This window comes from Epinephelus moara, chromosome 6 (genome assembly GCF_006386435.1).
Source record: "Epinephelus moara isolate mb chromosome 6, YSFRI_EMoa_1.0, whole genome shotgun sequence".
In the NCBI taxonomy this organism is placed as follows: Eukaryota; Metazoa; Chordata; class Actinopteri; order Perciformes; family Serranidae; genus Epinephelus; species Epinephelus moara.
The window spans coordinates 18,535,909-18,552,408 of NC_065511.1; the positions used below are offsets into that span (position 1 = coordinate 18,535,909).

The following is a 16,500-nucleotide window of genomic DNA, read 5'->3' on the forward strand; positions in this document are numbered from 1 at the left end:
AAACTGGAGCTTTTGATCTTTATTCCGTGTCAAATGTTTGCATTAGTGTTGCTGTGTTAATGGATGGTCTTGTTTTCTCTATGAGCAGCTGGACTGGTCCAGTATTAGTGACAGTTTAGTTAGTTTGGTGAAAGCATCACTTGACATGCTGTATTTTACTTATGGGATGTTTTTAGTACTTAACATCACTTGGCAAGCTCCACTGGGATTTAAACTCAAATATGGCTGTGGTAGATTCACTTTCAGTTGAGTTTTACAGAAGAAAAAAAAAAGCACATCTTGGAAGTGTTTTTTTGCACCATACATGAGCACACATGGCAAAAAGTAAAACATGATTTCCTTTTACAAGAGAAAGTAGGTTGGTCTTGTTTTGGCTCTCAGTACTTTGATCCTTACAAACACACACATTTAACCATTGTACACTGCTTCACTCGTGCAGCATGTTCCTTCGGCTAACTAAAGCTGTTGCCAGGAATTTTAAGCCAACAGTGAAATAGTGAGTGAAAAGAAACTACTGTGGTAACAAGAGTGTGTATTTTTAACCCAGTATGACAAATTGGAGGTCAGAAATGAAACCCTAGCGGAGTAAATACAAAAAGTACTTTTAACAGTGGCCTTCCTTCTTCTCTCAGTCGTAATTTACAAACAGCTCTTGAAGAAAAGGCCTTTTCATCCTGAACAAAGACCCCCCTAGAATTTAGACCATGTCATGCCTCAAGATCAAGTGTGAGGCAGTATTTCTTATTTATTTCTCCATGTAATTTGTTTCTTATTTTATTTTTCTGCATTATACTCCTTCCCTTTCATGGTCAATTTGAATTACTTCTAAAGCTTCTGTACTTTTTGTAGAACCAAAAAAAAAAGGATTGAGTCTTTCCAGTCCTTGACCCAGTCTAAGGGACAGTTGTCCAAGGTTACTTTGGAGGTAGCTTGAGTCTTTATGAACAGCTTAGCAGAGAAAGGACAGTTTTGACTTCCTACTTTCTTCTTCTATGTCTGCTCTATTAGGGAAAGTGTGCATGAGAAGATTTTTAATAAAACACTGAACTGAAAAGTCTTTTCTATCTACATGTGCCCTCACCACGCCACGATCCCCTAAACCCACCACTGCTCAGTTTATTTGATTCAAGTGAACATGTTGATGGTTGGATCGGTGAGGTTTGAGATATTTTATTGAATATGATTTAAGAGGCTTTCTAAAATACTCAAATCTATCAACAAAAGCAAACAAATAATTGGGCTGCTTAGCTTAAAGCCGTCCAAGTGCAGTACAGGAAGCAAACATATGAATTATGAATAAAAAAGTTAAAGCAGTTCTCCAACTTGTGAGTATTGCACCACCGTTAGCCCATGTTGCAAATGTTCGTATTTTTTGTGAAATAATAACTTGTTTTGAATGCCTTAGCATGCTATGTATAAAACAATACAGAAAAGTTTTCATATTTTTGTGCTCGATTTTAACTTTCATCTGTGGCATCACACCCTGAGCGCATTGATGATGTTTTCAGAATACTTCTCTCTGCTGCATCCATCCCTTTCTTTTCCTCTCGTCATGTCTCTGTTTGTGTGTCTCTGTCTGTCTAGGTGTCTGAATGCATGTACCTACTGTAAGACTAAGCATGCCAGAGGAGACCTGGCCAGCTATCCCGTCGAGGAGCTTGTGGAGAGAGCCAGGCAATCTTTCCAGGGTGAGTTCATTATCTCTCTCACACATACACAGACTCACACATGTTTCCAACATGACTTTGGACTGCAGTGTTTCTATGCTGGATCCTTCGTAAATCTTCTTTCAACAAAGAGGTACTTAAATGACAGTAGGGGTCATTGAATGTCTGACGGATATACTGATTAAACAGTTGATTTATTTACTGTGGAACAGGAAGTGCTGCTATTGGACAATTGAAGGTGCTGATATAGGATAACTTGAGCCATAGAGAGATGATGCCAGATGAACAGCTGTTGTGCCCTGGCATCTGTTCCTTAAGAGTAGACTCCCAGATTCCCTAATCGCACAGCAGGCCATGCCTCTGTTAGAGCCGCAGGCAGGTCAGTCAAGGTCAAGTCTACACATTGATAACACACATCTCACTCCCAGAGCATGTACTATATACAGCATATTATCTTTTCTATAACTTCTTTATAGATTTCAGGGCCAACGTCACAATAACGTCATTTTATTAGCTGGAGGCGAAACATGACTCGCCACCATGTCTATGGAGAAATGTTTTGCCTCCAGCTAAGCTTCGTCCACCAAAAATTCCATAATGTTAACTATCTACATAATCTGTTGAATTATTTGAACGTTAATGTCTGGTGTTCAGTCTACTATCTGTGTACTACATCTGTACAAGCATACCCTGAAACAATACAGAAATAAGCACATGAAATGTGACTCCCATTATCTCCCTGCCTCTTCTCTCCACTGGTTTACAAACATCCAAGCCTAATTCTTGTCAAATTCTGCGTTTGGGGTCTTCATGACCTGAGCACTATGCAACAAGTTCAGGTCACTTGTCTCATCCTATTAACATTTCATTATTCATGCACATAATTTAAATGTAGTTCAACCTGAAAGTTTGACCTTGACTGTTTTAGGAGAGCTGTGTTTTAAATACTGATCAAATCTACAGCTTGTTTATTCAGTGTCAGTATGCAAAGAAAGGCCCTAATTCCTTAGAGCTGTCTAAGATATGTACTGAAGGGACCTCCTACTTAAAAACAAAATAATACAGTCAGCTTATGAACAGCACATTTTTAATGGCAGATACGGCAGTAGCTAATTAACATTATTGCATTGAGAAGAGTCTGTGATTTGATGGGTTTATTTTCTGAACGTTTGAGGGCAGTGCTTTGACGCAGAGGGCACTCAGGATTCATTTGTCCAGAGATTCATGCTGGCACAAGAGCAAAAACCCTACACAGCCACGTTACATTTCTGAAAAACCTTTAAAAGTTGCGATTCGCATGACTTGTTGTCACCAAACTGCTGAATGAATTCTGACTGTGCTATAGTAAAAGCAAAGATTAACTTTTAAGCTGGAGTTCTCCTCTAACAACATCCGCGCTGCCAAAACAGTGGTCTCATTAACTCGTGAATGAGGAGCCTGGATATTTTGAAGCAGCGCTATTGTCAGTCTGAACACAGACTCAGTTTATATCTAGGTAATGAAAAACAAGAATATACCCTTGACAAGGACATGGCTTTCTAAATCCCATCCAGAACAGTTTAAAACAGCTGCATCCATGCCACTGCAGTGCCCGGGGGTGGGCAGTCAAGGGCAAACTCACCAGCTGCTTGAACCTTGGTGTGTGTGTGTGTGTGTGTGTGTGTGTGTGTGTGTATGTTTGTGCATGTGTTAGACGTGGGTGACTGTGCAGGGTGAAGATACACCTGCCCTTTACACTTGTTTGAGAGAAGTTAGAAGTACTCTGGGCACACTGTTATTTTGGGAAGGCTGTGTTGTGTCACAGTACCTGTTTCAGTGTCTTGTAAACATTTGCCCAGGGAGCTGCCTTTTTCAAAAGACTCTCTGTTATAAAATTTTGTTACAGCCTCCATGATAAACAATATTCATAATGAACACATAAATAATCAGTTAAACCACTAGTTACAATACCAACATGTCTTCAAACTAATTGCATGTTCACACAAACTTGTAACAGACTTGACATTTGTTAATCACAGTTGTAGAACAAACAGCAGGAACTTCAGTTTGGAGATCAGATATAAAAGGGTGTGTGTGTGTGTGTGTGTGTGTGTGTGTGTGTGTGTTTGTCTGTGCGTGTGTAATCCGTTAAAACGCAGGAAACATGAGTGTAGAGACAGTTAGTTGTTGTTTTCAAAACAGAGAAAGAGGAAGCTGGAGGTTACCGACTGTCATGATTGACAGACAGAGATAGGTAATGAGAGCCGAGGAAGATTAGGTTTCACTATCTATCCACTCTTCTCTATGTTGGGCACAGTCAAAATCAAGTGGTTTAAGTTATTAAATCTTTAAGAAATGTTGTTATTGCTGGTCGGTTTAAGCCCTTTGTGGTAACAGTGGTGTACAGAGACACTGCCATCTCACATAAACATGTTTGTGAGTCAAAGGCCACACAGTAAAACCCATTGTCTGTCAGAATAAGGGCATTTGTGTGTCTTTGTTGTTTTTTTTCTGGTTTGTCATGTTCAGCGTCGCAGAATGGCCAGAAAACATTTCAGTAAACAGTAGAGAGCAGCATGGAGGCCAGTGAAAATGTTACGATGGTCATTTCTTTTTTTGCTGACTACGTTTTTAACAATGTTCGAGGGCTGCTTGGATAAAGATGAATGGTAGGTTATTTTGTGGCAGTGCAAAGGGCAAAAATTAGGGTGTCCGCATGGGTGTTGTATTTCCGTCGTTAGGGATATGAGCTGATCGGAGCCGGTGCTGATAAATACCTGTGACTACTGTAAAGTCTTTTGTCCGAGTAGTGAATACAGATTGCAACCTGTTTATTTAAAAACAAAAGCCAGATGTTAGTAAAGCAGGATTTATACTTGTGCGTCAGCTCTATACAGAGCCTACGCACATGGCCTATGCCATTGTGAGCATTTATACTAGTGCAGCAGTTTGTCTGTCACTCTGCAGTTTAGTTGATTCAGAACACACCCAAAACACACATTAAACATGGCTTAATAGCAACAACTTCAAAAACACAAGTACACAAATCAGCTTCACTACAACTCACAGCATTCACAGACAAAGCACTTGTCTTTTGCTGGACACATTTTCCCCACAAATACATCATGCTAATGTTTTTAGCACAAGCCTTTGGCATTTTACATTATATTAATTAGCCTAGTGGCTAGCAGACTTTTCCTCTACTCATATGAAGCCAGGGACAATAGCAACATTTAACAAAGGTAACGTTATAAAGTTTGGCTCCATTACAACTCAGAAGGTTCACCGACAAAACAACTGTCAAGCCTAGCGATGAGTGGAGATTTCCTCTGCTTATATGAGGCCAGGATAAATCTGGAAGTATAAATCCCCAAAGGATAACTCACACACAAGACTTAAAATGCTATTTTGTGGAGGCTTTATTGTCTTCACAATTTATTGTTTCTTATCTGTGAAATTAAAGTAAATACAGGGTGTCCGCGGGGTCTTAAAAAGTATTAAAAGTTGATCAATCAAATGTCGGAAAATGAAGGCCCTTAAAAAGTATTAAAAAGTCTTAATCGTGATTTTATGAAGTATTAAATTTTCTTGGCATTCAAGCTTTGACAAAAAGTATCCATGAATGTATAATTTATTTTCCTCCTCGCGACTATTACAAACAATGATGTGTAGGTAGGCACACTCGGACTGCCACTCAGGGCCGTGCGCATACCTGTGCGACATCACGCGACGGCGCACGTACAGGCACCAAACAGAGGAGCAAAAGACAATAAAAAATCCTTCTCATCTTATCTGAGTTCTGTTGTATGTTTGTGCTCCATAAATTTAATTGTAAACTACAACTGTTTAGTAAGTTAAAGATGCGTTGCTGCTAACGACAGCTTGAAGTAGTGATGAGGTCTTAGGGTTTTTTTTGGAAGGTCTTAAAAAAGTCTTAAAAAGGTATTGAAATTAACCTCAGGATTCCTGCATATACCCTGAAATAAAAGCTTAAAAATAAAATAAAAGGCAAATGGTTTCAGCTTACAAAGATAGACAGGAGGTCTGCATCGCTGCGACATGAAGTTACATTTCTGGGGAAGTGCACGTCAGGCTATGGCGTGGTGTATGTTGTTACAGTATGTTGGCACAGAGCCTATGCCATAGATATGGCGTCAGTTCCATGCAGAAGTATGAATCCCACTTTAGCATTGGTGAGCTTTTTTGTGCAGTGGGAAGGGGGCTTAAGACACACAGTTTGCCAGCCTGGCTTACTGATTCTTGTTGACCATGATGTAATTGCTTCTCACACACACATGGACATACACACACACTCACTGGCGAGTGTGATAAGCAGGATTCATCTCAGGAGTAATTGGGCATCTATGCCCTTTGGCCATCTAATGTATATTTTTTCTGTCACATATAATATATTTCTCTTTTGTTGGACAAATAGAATCATCTACCACATTTATGAACCAAAGGCACGCTGTTTACTCCATCAAATATTTTTGTTAGCTTCGGAATTACATTATGGCGCCGCAGCAATGCCCCTTTTTCTCTCTCACTCTCACTCTATTAGCCACCTTTTTCTTATCTTAAACAAATTGAGCCTCACAAATAGGCCCCGCAATTCGATTTGCTATTTGATGTCTTTTGAATAAAAAAAGGCTGCAAGTATGAATGCTAATTTTGATTGGCCAGTCAGCCAGCGTTGGGGGTATTTGATTGGTTTATCCCAGAGAACTTTGAAAGGATTTATGGGATTTATTCAAATGCGATTTGAGGTAAATAGCTCTCTTTCCATCTGGAAAAAATAGAGAGAGTGAGTGAGTGCACAGCTTTTAAAATAATCTGAATTATTCAAATGTATGAATGTATAATTTTTAACATCAGAGAGGTTTGTTAATGTATGCAGGTAATGGAGGCTGGGGATGTCATAGGAAATGACAAGGTTGTGAGTTTGTGTGTGTGTATGGGTGGGGAGTGTGGGGGGTTAGTATGCATGGTTTTGTGCATGACATAGACATGCTGGGAAACAGTGATTGGGTGTGGGTTGGTCTGTGTGTTGGCACAGAAGTGTGTGTCTTTGGGCGTGTGTGTGAAACAGCCACAAGTCAAGAAATCTTTAACCATGTTCCTCCGGATGAGCAATCCTGGAGATGGCAGATCATCATCTCCATCCACCAGCAGTCTTCCAAAAAAACCAATGACTGGTCCTCCTCCTCTAAATTTAAACATCTCCTGTCTTCATACTTTTTCTGTACCCCTCCTGTCATCTCTTACTTCTTCCTGTTGCTCTTCTGTGTCTCTTGTGGTTCTTTTCAGTCCTTGCTTCATTGCTATTCCCCTCTGCCCCCCCCCCCTCGGTTTGTATTTTTGGACTTCTATATTTATCCTAAACTGTGCGTCATAATGTGACAATCAATCTATAAAACAGAAATTGCATTATTAGCTACTGTAATCTGCAACTTAGGGAAGACTTCATAAAAGCTTTAGATCGACTGTGTTGTGACCAGTATGGGTTTTGTATTTGATTGCAGTTTGTTTCTGCTGTCTTAGTGAAGGTCTTTTTTGGTGTTTTTAAAACCCCCAAATCAGTCCTCTTGTCAGTGCATTAGCTGAACCGACAGGGGTGATTCTGTGATATTAAGCCTCTCTCCTATCAAGGCAGTCTTATCTGCTGCAGTGGACAGGCTGCAAAAACCCATAGGGCAACACCAGACCTCATACACATTTGGACAAAAATGTTCATCACAGCAGAACAGTCAGTTGAATTGTGAGTATAACATGTAACTAAAATTACTTCTACCAAATGTTGCTCTCAGCGCTCATGTGATGATGGATGATGATGTGTGACGAAGCCTATAATTAAGCGTGGGTGGGTGTCTGTCAGGGGACTTGCTATGACAAATATTCAGTTCCAATATATATGTGAATCCAACTGTATATGCCTCATAAGATGTTTCTCACAGAGTAGCCAAAACACTGCAATACCAGGCTCAACCTAATATTATTTTTCCCTTTCACGTCTGTGTTACAGAGAACATGATAATGTCTCTTTCTGCAGAGCCCATTTTTACTAAAATAGATTTTATTATGTGTATTTGGAAGTTGGCTGGTTTCTCCTCTCACATTCAAGGCAGCATTCAGACTGTCATTAAAAGGGCTTTAACCTCTGGAACCTGCAGATGCCCTGGCCTGTAAACACGGTGGCTGCCTGCCTGAGAAATGTGACAGGAGACAGGGGGCCAGTCAGACAGAGCGAGGTGCCAGGGCTGCATACAAGAGAGAACTCTATTTTTGTTGTGGTCCTCAAACCCCCATTGTGGCTGTCGCCTTGTCATTTTAAACTGTCAGCAGGGTGTTTTTGAAATGGCCCCGTCTAAAACAGGACGTGACGCTTCATAGATACAGACACACTGCTATCACTCCCACATGACACACTACATTAGTGTGCAACATGCGTCTTAGCCATCACGACACAGCTTGAATTTTGGGCTCTAGTGAGAGCTGGCATAATGACAATACACAACTGAAACCTCGTATCACCAGCACTGCTTTTTTTCTAGACCTGACAGCTGGTGCTTTCCTCCCTTATGTAAAAATGTTTGCTGCACTAGATTCTAAGCAAAATAACTGAAAATGCAATGTATGTATTTCAAAGTGGAACATGAGCTACTATTTTGCACATGAAACTTTTTTAGTTATCTTGTTAAGACCGTCTTTCTGATAACATCATACATTGAAGGCAAATATATCCACTAATGCTCACAGATATCATCTGCTTTCTCTCTCATTTCCACATGACTGATGGCATCAGTGTCAAACACAGATATTAGCAGAAATGACACTGCTTAGCTTTCTGGCTCCGGCTGGATGACATATGACAGATAGCCGCAGATAGACGGACAGATATGTGGGCTAGCTCGTTGGCTAGCTCCAACATCTGTGACAGGTGTCAGCTCCTGTTTACCTCTGCTGCTGCAGCTACGTGACACACGGACAGACAAGGCTGCCAAAGTTTGCCAAAAAAAAAAACAAAAAAGAAAACCCCTCTATGGGTCAGTGGCTCCTCCAGGTTTGGTGTTCAAGTTAAAATTTAGGGACTACATTTCAATTACACCTTAGATTAGATTAGCAGAAGGGTAAATGAACCCTGTGAGAGCAGTCAGAGAAAAAAGGCAGTGAATTATTGAGAATAGAGCAAAGCAGTTTGTCATTTCGCAGATTTATACGGTCCAACCACATTATCAGGTATTTTTTCTGCAGATAGAATGACATATAGGTGCAGGTCTGTATGCATGTGTGCCAACGGGATTGGACACTTGGCATTTATCCAAGTAAAAGAGATGAAGGTAAGAAGATTAAAAGTTCACCTCTAATTTGTCTGTCATTGATTGAGAGATGAGCGTGAGTGGAAATAGAGACACAGAGGCAGATGAGCAGAGACGGAAGTATTGATAGGAGCACATTGATCATAGTTGAGTCACCACCATCAAAGTGCCGTCTATTGGAAAGACCATGTGGAAAACTGCTGAGCATGCAAGCACTAACACAAATTTCCTCTGCGTATGTGTGTGTGTGTGTGTGTGTGCGTGCGTGTGTGCGTGCGTGCGAGTGTGTGGAGGCAGTCAAATTCATTATCCTCTGGGAAAGCTCTCATGGAGAAGCTAAAAATGGATTTTCTGAATCTCCTCCAGGCCGATAAGTTGCTGATATTTTTCACACAGACAGAAGTTTCTCCATGTGTGCTCTTCTGCACTGAGAAATGGTTCAGACCCCAGCAACAGTTTTTCATAATCTGGCTGTTGTGTAGCCAGTAAACTCAAAACAGACTTTTCCGTCACACATACACACACACGCAGAGTTCAAGCATATGTCGCCACTACCGAAGCATCGAGAACTGATAACAAGTCTTCCGCTCCTCGACTTAATTTGTTTAAATATCTCTGTGTAGTTTTATGCGTTTTGCATGATGCTAATTGAATTCTGAGTAAAGCTCTGTGGGTGAAGCTCAACACTGAGAATATTTTTCTCTCCACTTGTCCAACCCACATTTCTAATGCATTTGTGGGAAGCCTCCAATGTAAGTCATATATTTTGTTAAACATCCAAATGAATGCTCTGTAGAGGAGACAAGCTTGTGCTGGCAGCATGATTATGTCAAACAAGTATCCAACAGAAGCAGCTTCTCAGTGCTTTTGTGGTTATGGTGTTAACTTATTTATGAACATATTAAGAAGACTGTGAGATGTTGGTCTCAGTGTGGGCCCGAGCCATTGTAAATGTCATTAGTTCCACCTGTGCTTTTGGAGTAGATTCGAAAATATTTAGATTAAAAAAGGTATATTATCATTTGATTTATTTTGTAGTCCGTATCGACACTGAAGAGCCCATAGGCTCACAGCTTGGTCAGATTTGTCCTCTGTTTCCTGGCTTGTGGCAACCATAGACTGTAAAAATAGTTGTCGTGATATCACCTTATTGGTTTGTGGACTCCCCATTATGAAGCCTTGAGTTTCTGCATTTCGGCCGTCATCGTCTTGGTTTTTTGGAGCCTGAAGTGACCACATTTGGCTGAGGGGCTGGCGCTGTGGAGGAGCGAGTGGTTCTGACTGAGAGGCAGAGGACACTATCTGCAGAAAGCCTGCCACTCAGAGCAGCCTGCCCTTAATTATGTGTAACTTTAAGCCTTAATAAAACATAAACGAGTGAGATATATAAACATTCACCCCCTGTACAGTTGTCATGAAGGGGGAAATTAGCTATAGAGACTAAGACTGTTTTTTGCTTGGGCATGTTAACATGGATGTCTACAGGGATTGACTGGCTTCTGGAGCCAGCCTCAAGTGGCCATTCAAAGAACTGCTGTTTTAAGCACTTGCATCTCAGCTTCATTTTTCAGCCCCGGAGGTTGCTGCTTGGTTGCAACCATGTTGTATTCATCAACAGGTAGCGCAAATGCCAGTGTTGGTTGTGGGGTTGACATCTGCAAGTTGCTGTGGAGTGACTAAAAACCATTTGTATACAGGTTACTCTATGTTCCCTGATTCAGTGAAGCCACAGTTGAGATGGAGCAGAGAACCCATCTCATCTCAGTCTGCTTCTCACTGTTTGTGTGTGATACCTCTCTACTTGTCTCTGTGTAAATATTTCATTGGTTGTATCATTATTGTCACTAGTTGACTAGACTGTTGGCTGTAACTGCTACTTATCTGGCTTTAAACACACATTTATTCTGGCGATACACAAGAATAGAAAGTGCACACATAGACACACACTCAGTGTTTCCTCAGGCAGTCTGTTCAGGCAAGGTTTGGACAGCCCAGCTGCAGTCTCACCTCTACCACTGCTCATTATGCATGGCCATGAAGCTGTTTGTGTGTGTCTTTGCATGTGTGTGTATTCTCAGTTTGAGTCAGCTCATTGGTGGGACAAGAGACACTAAAGAAAGGAGAACAGTTATTTTCTATTTTCCTTGTCTCCGTTCCTGTATTATATTAAACATCTTTTCTTTGTCTCTTTCTCTGAAAGTTCAACTGAACTGCCGTCGTCCTTCATTGGCTTCTCTGCCTCTGTCTTCTTGTTTGACCTCTTTTCATTTTCTCCGTAGGCCGGACAAAAAGGCAGCAGAGGGGTGGTGTGCGTGCGCGTCTGTGCGCGTCTGTGCGCGTGTCCCGTCTTGTCCTGTGATTTAGTGCCAAGCTGGCAGCAGAGACTAGTGAATAGGGGGCCCCTTTCACACAAAGAGAGCACGGGATACACACAACACACACACACAGCTCACAGTCAATGCCAGACTGCAGGCCACCAACTGCACACCTGGCATGCTGCTATTATGTCACCAGTGTGTGTTTGTGTGAGTGAGTGTGTGTGTGTGTGTGTGTGTGTGTGTGTGTGTGAGAGAGATTGTGTAAGTCCAGTCGACGCCATCTGCTCTGTCCTCTGTGAACTTGTGTCCACACCTCTCCTCTCCCTTCCCCACTTGACTATATCAGATTATGTTGTGCTCTTTGACAAACACCATGTTTTACAGGACTACTGTATTTACCCGTTATTGCTCTGTATGCCTTAGTGCTACTAAATGTTTTATATCTTGTTATGCTGCTAAAAGCACAATATACCTACATCTGTATACACAGTTTTACTGCTGTTTATTACTCAAAGAAATAACATCTGTGGTCTTTGCCATAGTGCTGCTATTGCAGTGCACCATTTACTGCCGTGTGCTCTTTACTACTGTATCTGTAATGGCTCTATATTATATCTAGAAATGTATACAATCATTCCTATGAGAGCTACATCAACTGTGGGAAAGTAATAGCATGAAGGCACATGACTAAAGAAATTAAAACAGCTGAGGAATAATAAAAATAGACCTGAGCAACAGATTAATATGTATTACAGATATTAAAGTTGTTTTTTGGGGGTGTTGGAAATAAGACGGTTAAGAGTCTTATATCAGTTTCTCTCTCTGTCAAACTTTTCTTTCCTTTTTCTAATTTCTTTCTTTTCATTACATATTTTCCTCTTCTTCTGCCCCCTCGTTTTTGTATTTTTTTTGTCTGCCTCTCACATAAACACCATGTGTACTACTGTATTTTCCTGCTGTACAGCACTGCGTGGGGGAGGGGAGAGCAATTCCACCTTCAGTCAATAGGTGGCAGTAGGACACTTAGATTCATACCCAGACCATGTGCTCGGCTCACTGGCCTTGTTATTGTCTGTATGGCTTTACACAGACACACACTCACACACACTCAGTCTCTCACACACACACACACACACACACACACACACCAAGAGGAGGCTAGTGCCTGTTAAAATGTTTAACTGCTGTAAGTCCTCTGACTCACATTTGGCTTTTAGTTCTTCCTCCCAAAACGCCACTGTGTATGTGTGTTCCCTTTCCCAAGCTGTTAAGCACACTACTGCTCTGTTGTTTACATACCAACTTCCTCCTTGTTAGTCCGTGCGAGTCACAAAAGATACAAAATAAATGACACCCTCCTCTTTGTTACTGTAGCTTGGTAAATATTTGTAATGATTGCCCACTCACAGAAACAGTTTCCACAATTATTGTAGGGGTCCCCCTTTCAGTGCTCCTGTGATCTTTTTGTATGTGTGCCAGCCCAGTTAAGAGATAAATAAATAAAAATAGAAATGCACATTTTTTTCATAATGTTACATCATATTGAGTGAAGCGAGTGGAAAGCGGAAAGATTTATGACTCATGTCAGGGATAAAGTATATTTCACTGTACACCTTAAGCTGCTGATATTCTAAGCATTTACGTTTATTTTCTCTTCTTTCCTGCTTTAATCACTTTTTCTTCTACACAACTAAGTCTTATCTGTTTTATTTCTCCTCTTCCTCTCTCATCCTCTCATTCTGCTGTGCTTCTTTGATTGCTTCTCACAATTCAAAGTGTGGTAGCCCATATCTTTCTCACAAAACAAGAATAGAGTCTGTGCACTAGGCCCTTTTCCTCAGAGCTTCTGCCCTGAGCTATAAAAATCTCTCAGGTGAGTTTGAGGGGTTTTTTTTTTTTTTTTTTCCCATACGTATAGTTTTTATGTCCTCCAGGAACACAGGGAAGCCTTTGGTCTCTGCCCTGACTGGTTCACAACCAGTAACTCCACTATTGAAGATAACTACATGACTACAAGGTTGTTTCCATAAGCCCCAATGAGTCATGATACACACACACACCAGTGTTAAGGGGAAAACAAAGAAAAAGGCTACAAGTGGCTCAAGTCTTCAAGTTTGTGTCTGCTTTGAAGTCTAGACTTGGAGCTTGGGAGGCTGGAGGAGGAGAGATTAATTGGGCCGTTTAATCTACACAGTCCCTTGTTTGAACCCTTTCAGCTTTTTGGCAGTGTCACAAAACAAATGCCCTTTAGATACCTGCAAGGATTAAAGTTTCTACCATGTGGCATATTTGTGCACCACGGATTTCCGCAATGACTGCTTCAGATCAGCAAGGGGCAGATGATCAAAGTCAGGCACTCAGTGGGTTATAGTGGCATAGGTGAATGACTTTCTGAGTGTGTCAAACATATAGATAAACATATTCACAATTGAATGCACATATGTCACCTCTGCACAGGTCTCTTTCCATCCATTATGTTTCATAAGCACTTTTTTTCATTCATTCTTTATTTAAGCAGAATGTACAGATTTTTATTTTTTATTTTTTCTTGGCCACTTGGGGGCAGCAGAGCTAGCTTTAACCACAATATTAACAAATTATCACCTTATAAACTTGCTAGGACAAATGTGTTTGCAGACTTTTGCCTGTTTGAACATCCAGCAGATTATGAAGCATTCATTCGGAGAGTGGTTCTGTCCATCTGATTAATTTAAGTCCAGTATTTCTCTCCTTTTAGCTTTGTTTTTTTATCTTCACCAACTCCTGAGGGAAATATCTGGTTCTGGCCAATGGTGTTTGGTTGATTTCTGGTTTTGCAGGTCCAGTCCTGTATGCAGGCATAAACCGGTTTGATTTTATACAAACTGGCTGAATCAGCATTTGTCATTATGACAGGTTCTGGCAAATTAAAAAGTAGCCAAATGTTACATCAGTAAGCTGTGCGGATGGGGCAGCGCTTGCAGCTCTGTTCATGCGAAACCCTCTTATTGCTGAATGGCTTGCCGACGCTGTCTTGCCTCTGGGTGCCATAGCAGCCGAACCAGCTGTCTGTAGTGTTATTAGGCAAGCAAGCTGGTGTTAGTATGCCCACATCAGCAACCTGTGCCAATGGCGTCAAGGCACTAAACTTAACTAAGTAATATGACAAAATGTGACTAATTGATAATATTTCTGTTATGTAAACGGACTAATGGAGCCATTAGTGTCACTAGCCATGGCAACATGAAAGAGATTCAATTTCAGTAGAGGTGGGAGGGGGCGCATGTTTTGCTGTTTTGGGGTCAAGACAAGAGGGCTCTCTCAAGCACCTTATATACTGTACAGTCTGTTCAAGGCAGGAATGTTATGTCATTATCTTGCAGCTCTGTAAAAGGTACGGACACAGGATTGGGGTGGCACTGTTGTTACACCATCAAGTCAACAGCGGAGGTAGTAGTAACAGAGCTTAGTCTAGTTACCTTCCACTTGGGAGTAGCTGCTGAGTCAAGTCCGAACCTAGTGGTAAAATTAGGTATACTGGCCCAGTGTTTGGCTTCATATCAAACCAGTTTATGGATTTTGCCCTGGCTCAACTCTATTTGGCAGTCCCTAAATGTATCTCTCTGCTGTTTGGTGATGGGCAGGTAGAGCTCAAATGTTCTTGTTGACAATAACTGCTCACTGCATCTGGAAATGACGCTTATTTTAGTTAAGTTGTGTGCTAAAGCTTTATGTGCAAGCTTTTAAAGAATTGTTGTTAGGGTGAGGGGTTCTCCTGTCAAATGTTGTGTGGATTAAATTTACAGATCTGCTCTTTGTTCACATTATACCTACTAAATAATGGACAGAGAGTTCAACATATTTTCAAAACCAATTACCTTTACAGCGAAATCCTTTTCACTCCAAGCAGTATAAAATAGATCCAGCCTCTATTTTGAATCACTGTGTGCTCTTAACAGACATAGCGAACACATTTGTAATCACATGTCCATTTGGTTTTCATTTGAATGTGATACTTCTAATAGTCTGACTCGCAAGCAGAAGGTGAACTCATTCTCTCTTATTCCATGCTATTGGCCTCCTATCTCACACACACACCACATGTACTCCCTCTTAACACACACATCACAATTAATTGGTTATTTTACCTGCAATTAACTTGAACCTCACATCAATGTTGTGATCAACACTACTTATTACCTGTAAAAGAGAGAGGAATCAAAAGAGGGAGACTAAAGCAAGCCTTGAGAGTGAGGCTGAAAGACAATGGAAAAGAAACAGCAGTTGTACATTGGTAGAAGATATTTTGATTAACTCCCAATATGTAGCCCAATCTTTATGTCTACAGTTTTGAGAGTCTTGAGAGAGATTTAGTAACCTTACTGAGCAAGCTTTTCCCTTTGTTTTTCACCAGGATAGCCCCATGAGAAGAGTTGAAGACAGACAGAAATGGAAAGTCAGACAGATATTGAGATTATTTGGTCCTGCTCAATCTAAAACATTATGCAACTGCCCCACTTTTGCTCTGTTGTTTGTCTGTTTTCCTGTCTGAATCCATTCCATCACTTTACTCCCCATGATGGTTCATTCCTTCTGTCTTTTGCTTTTTCTTTCCCGACTCTGCGCGCTCTCCCCCTGTCATTACAGCTTCCCCTTCTTTGATCATCTCTCATTTTCAATCAATTGCATCTCCCTCACATTCTCATCTCTCTACTTTGGTTCAAATCAATTTTCCTAGCCCCATCGCTTTCTGTGTACATCTCTCTAACTTAATCACCTTTTTGTCTTATCAGTCTCCTTTTAGTCTTTTTTCTAACATTTTTCCACATGATTGCTCTCCCTTTCTTGCAATCTCAGTGTCTGTGTAACTCTGTTGTTTATCAACCACTGTGCTCGCTTTAAAAAAAAATGTTTCTCTCATTTGTTTTGCTTTCTGGTGTTGAGGCACTATTAACTGTATCTGCAGGGATAGATAAAAACATTTTTTATGAAAAGACTAGACCCAGGTTCATTCCTCAAGGCGCATACCATCAGTAAGTCATTTATCTCCCATTCAGCTGAATGAATACAGAAACGCAGCAGCAAAATGTTAGCCTTGCAGTTAGGTGCGTCCGCATTTATTTGTTCTTCATTTGCGTAAATGATTTTTTAATGATCCACAGTACAATGAGGTTGTCCCAACTTGTTAACCATGATTTTAGCTGTTTTACAGTTGTTACACTGATGTGTGCCAGTATCACA

At 40.8% G+C, this 16,500-nt stretch overlaps 1 protein-coding gene across 1 annotated transcript in view; it reads left to right on the forward strand.

Annotated features, from left to right (window-relative positions):
• The window catches only part of cdkal1 (CDK5 regulatory subunit associated protein 1-like 1), a 295,150-nt gene that overhangs the window by 129,581 nt on the left and 149,069 nt on the right, over positions 1-16,500 (forward strand). The window contains exon 8 of the mRNA XM_050045680.1: positions 1,585-1,688. Coding sequence (XP_049901637.1) covers positions 1,585-1,688 — 104 coding nt within the window. The remainder of the gene's footprint in view (positions 1-1,584; positions 1,689-16,500) is intronic.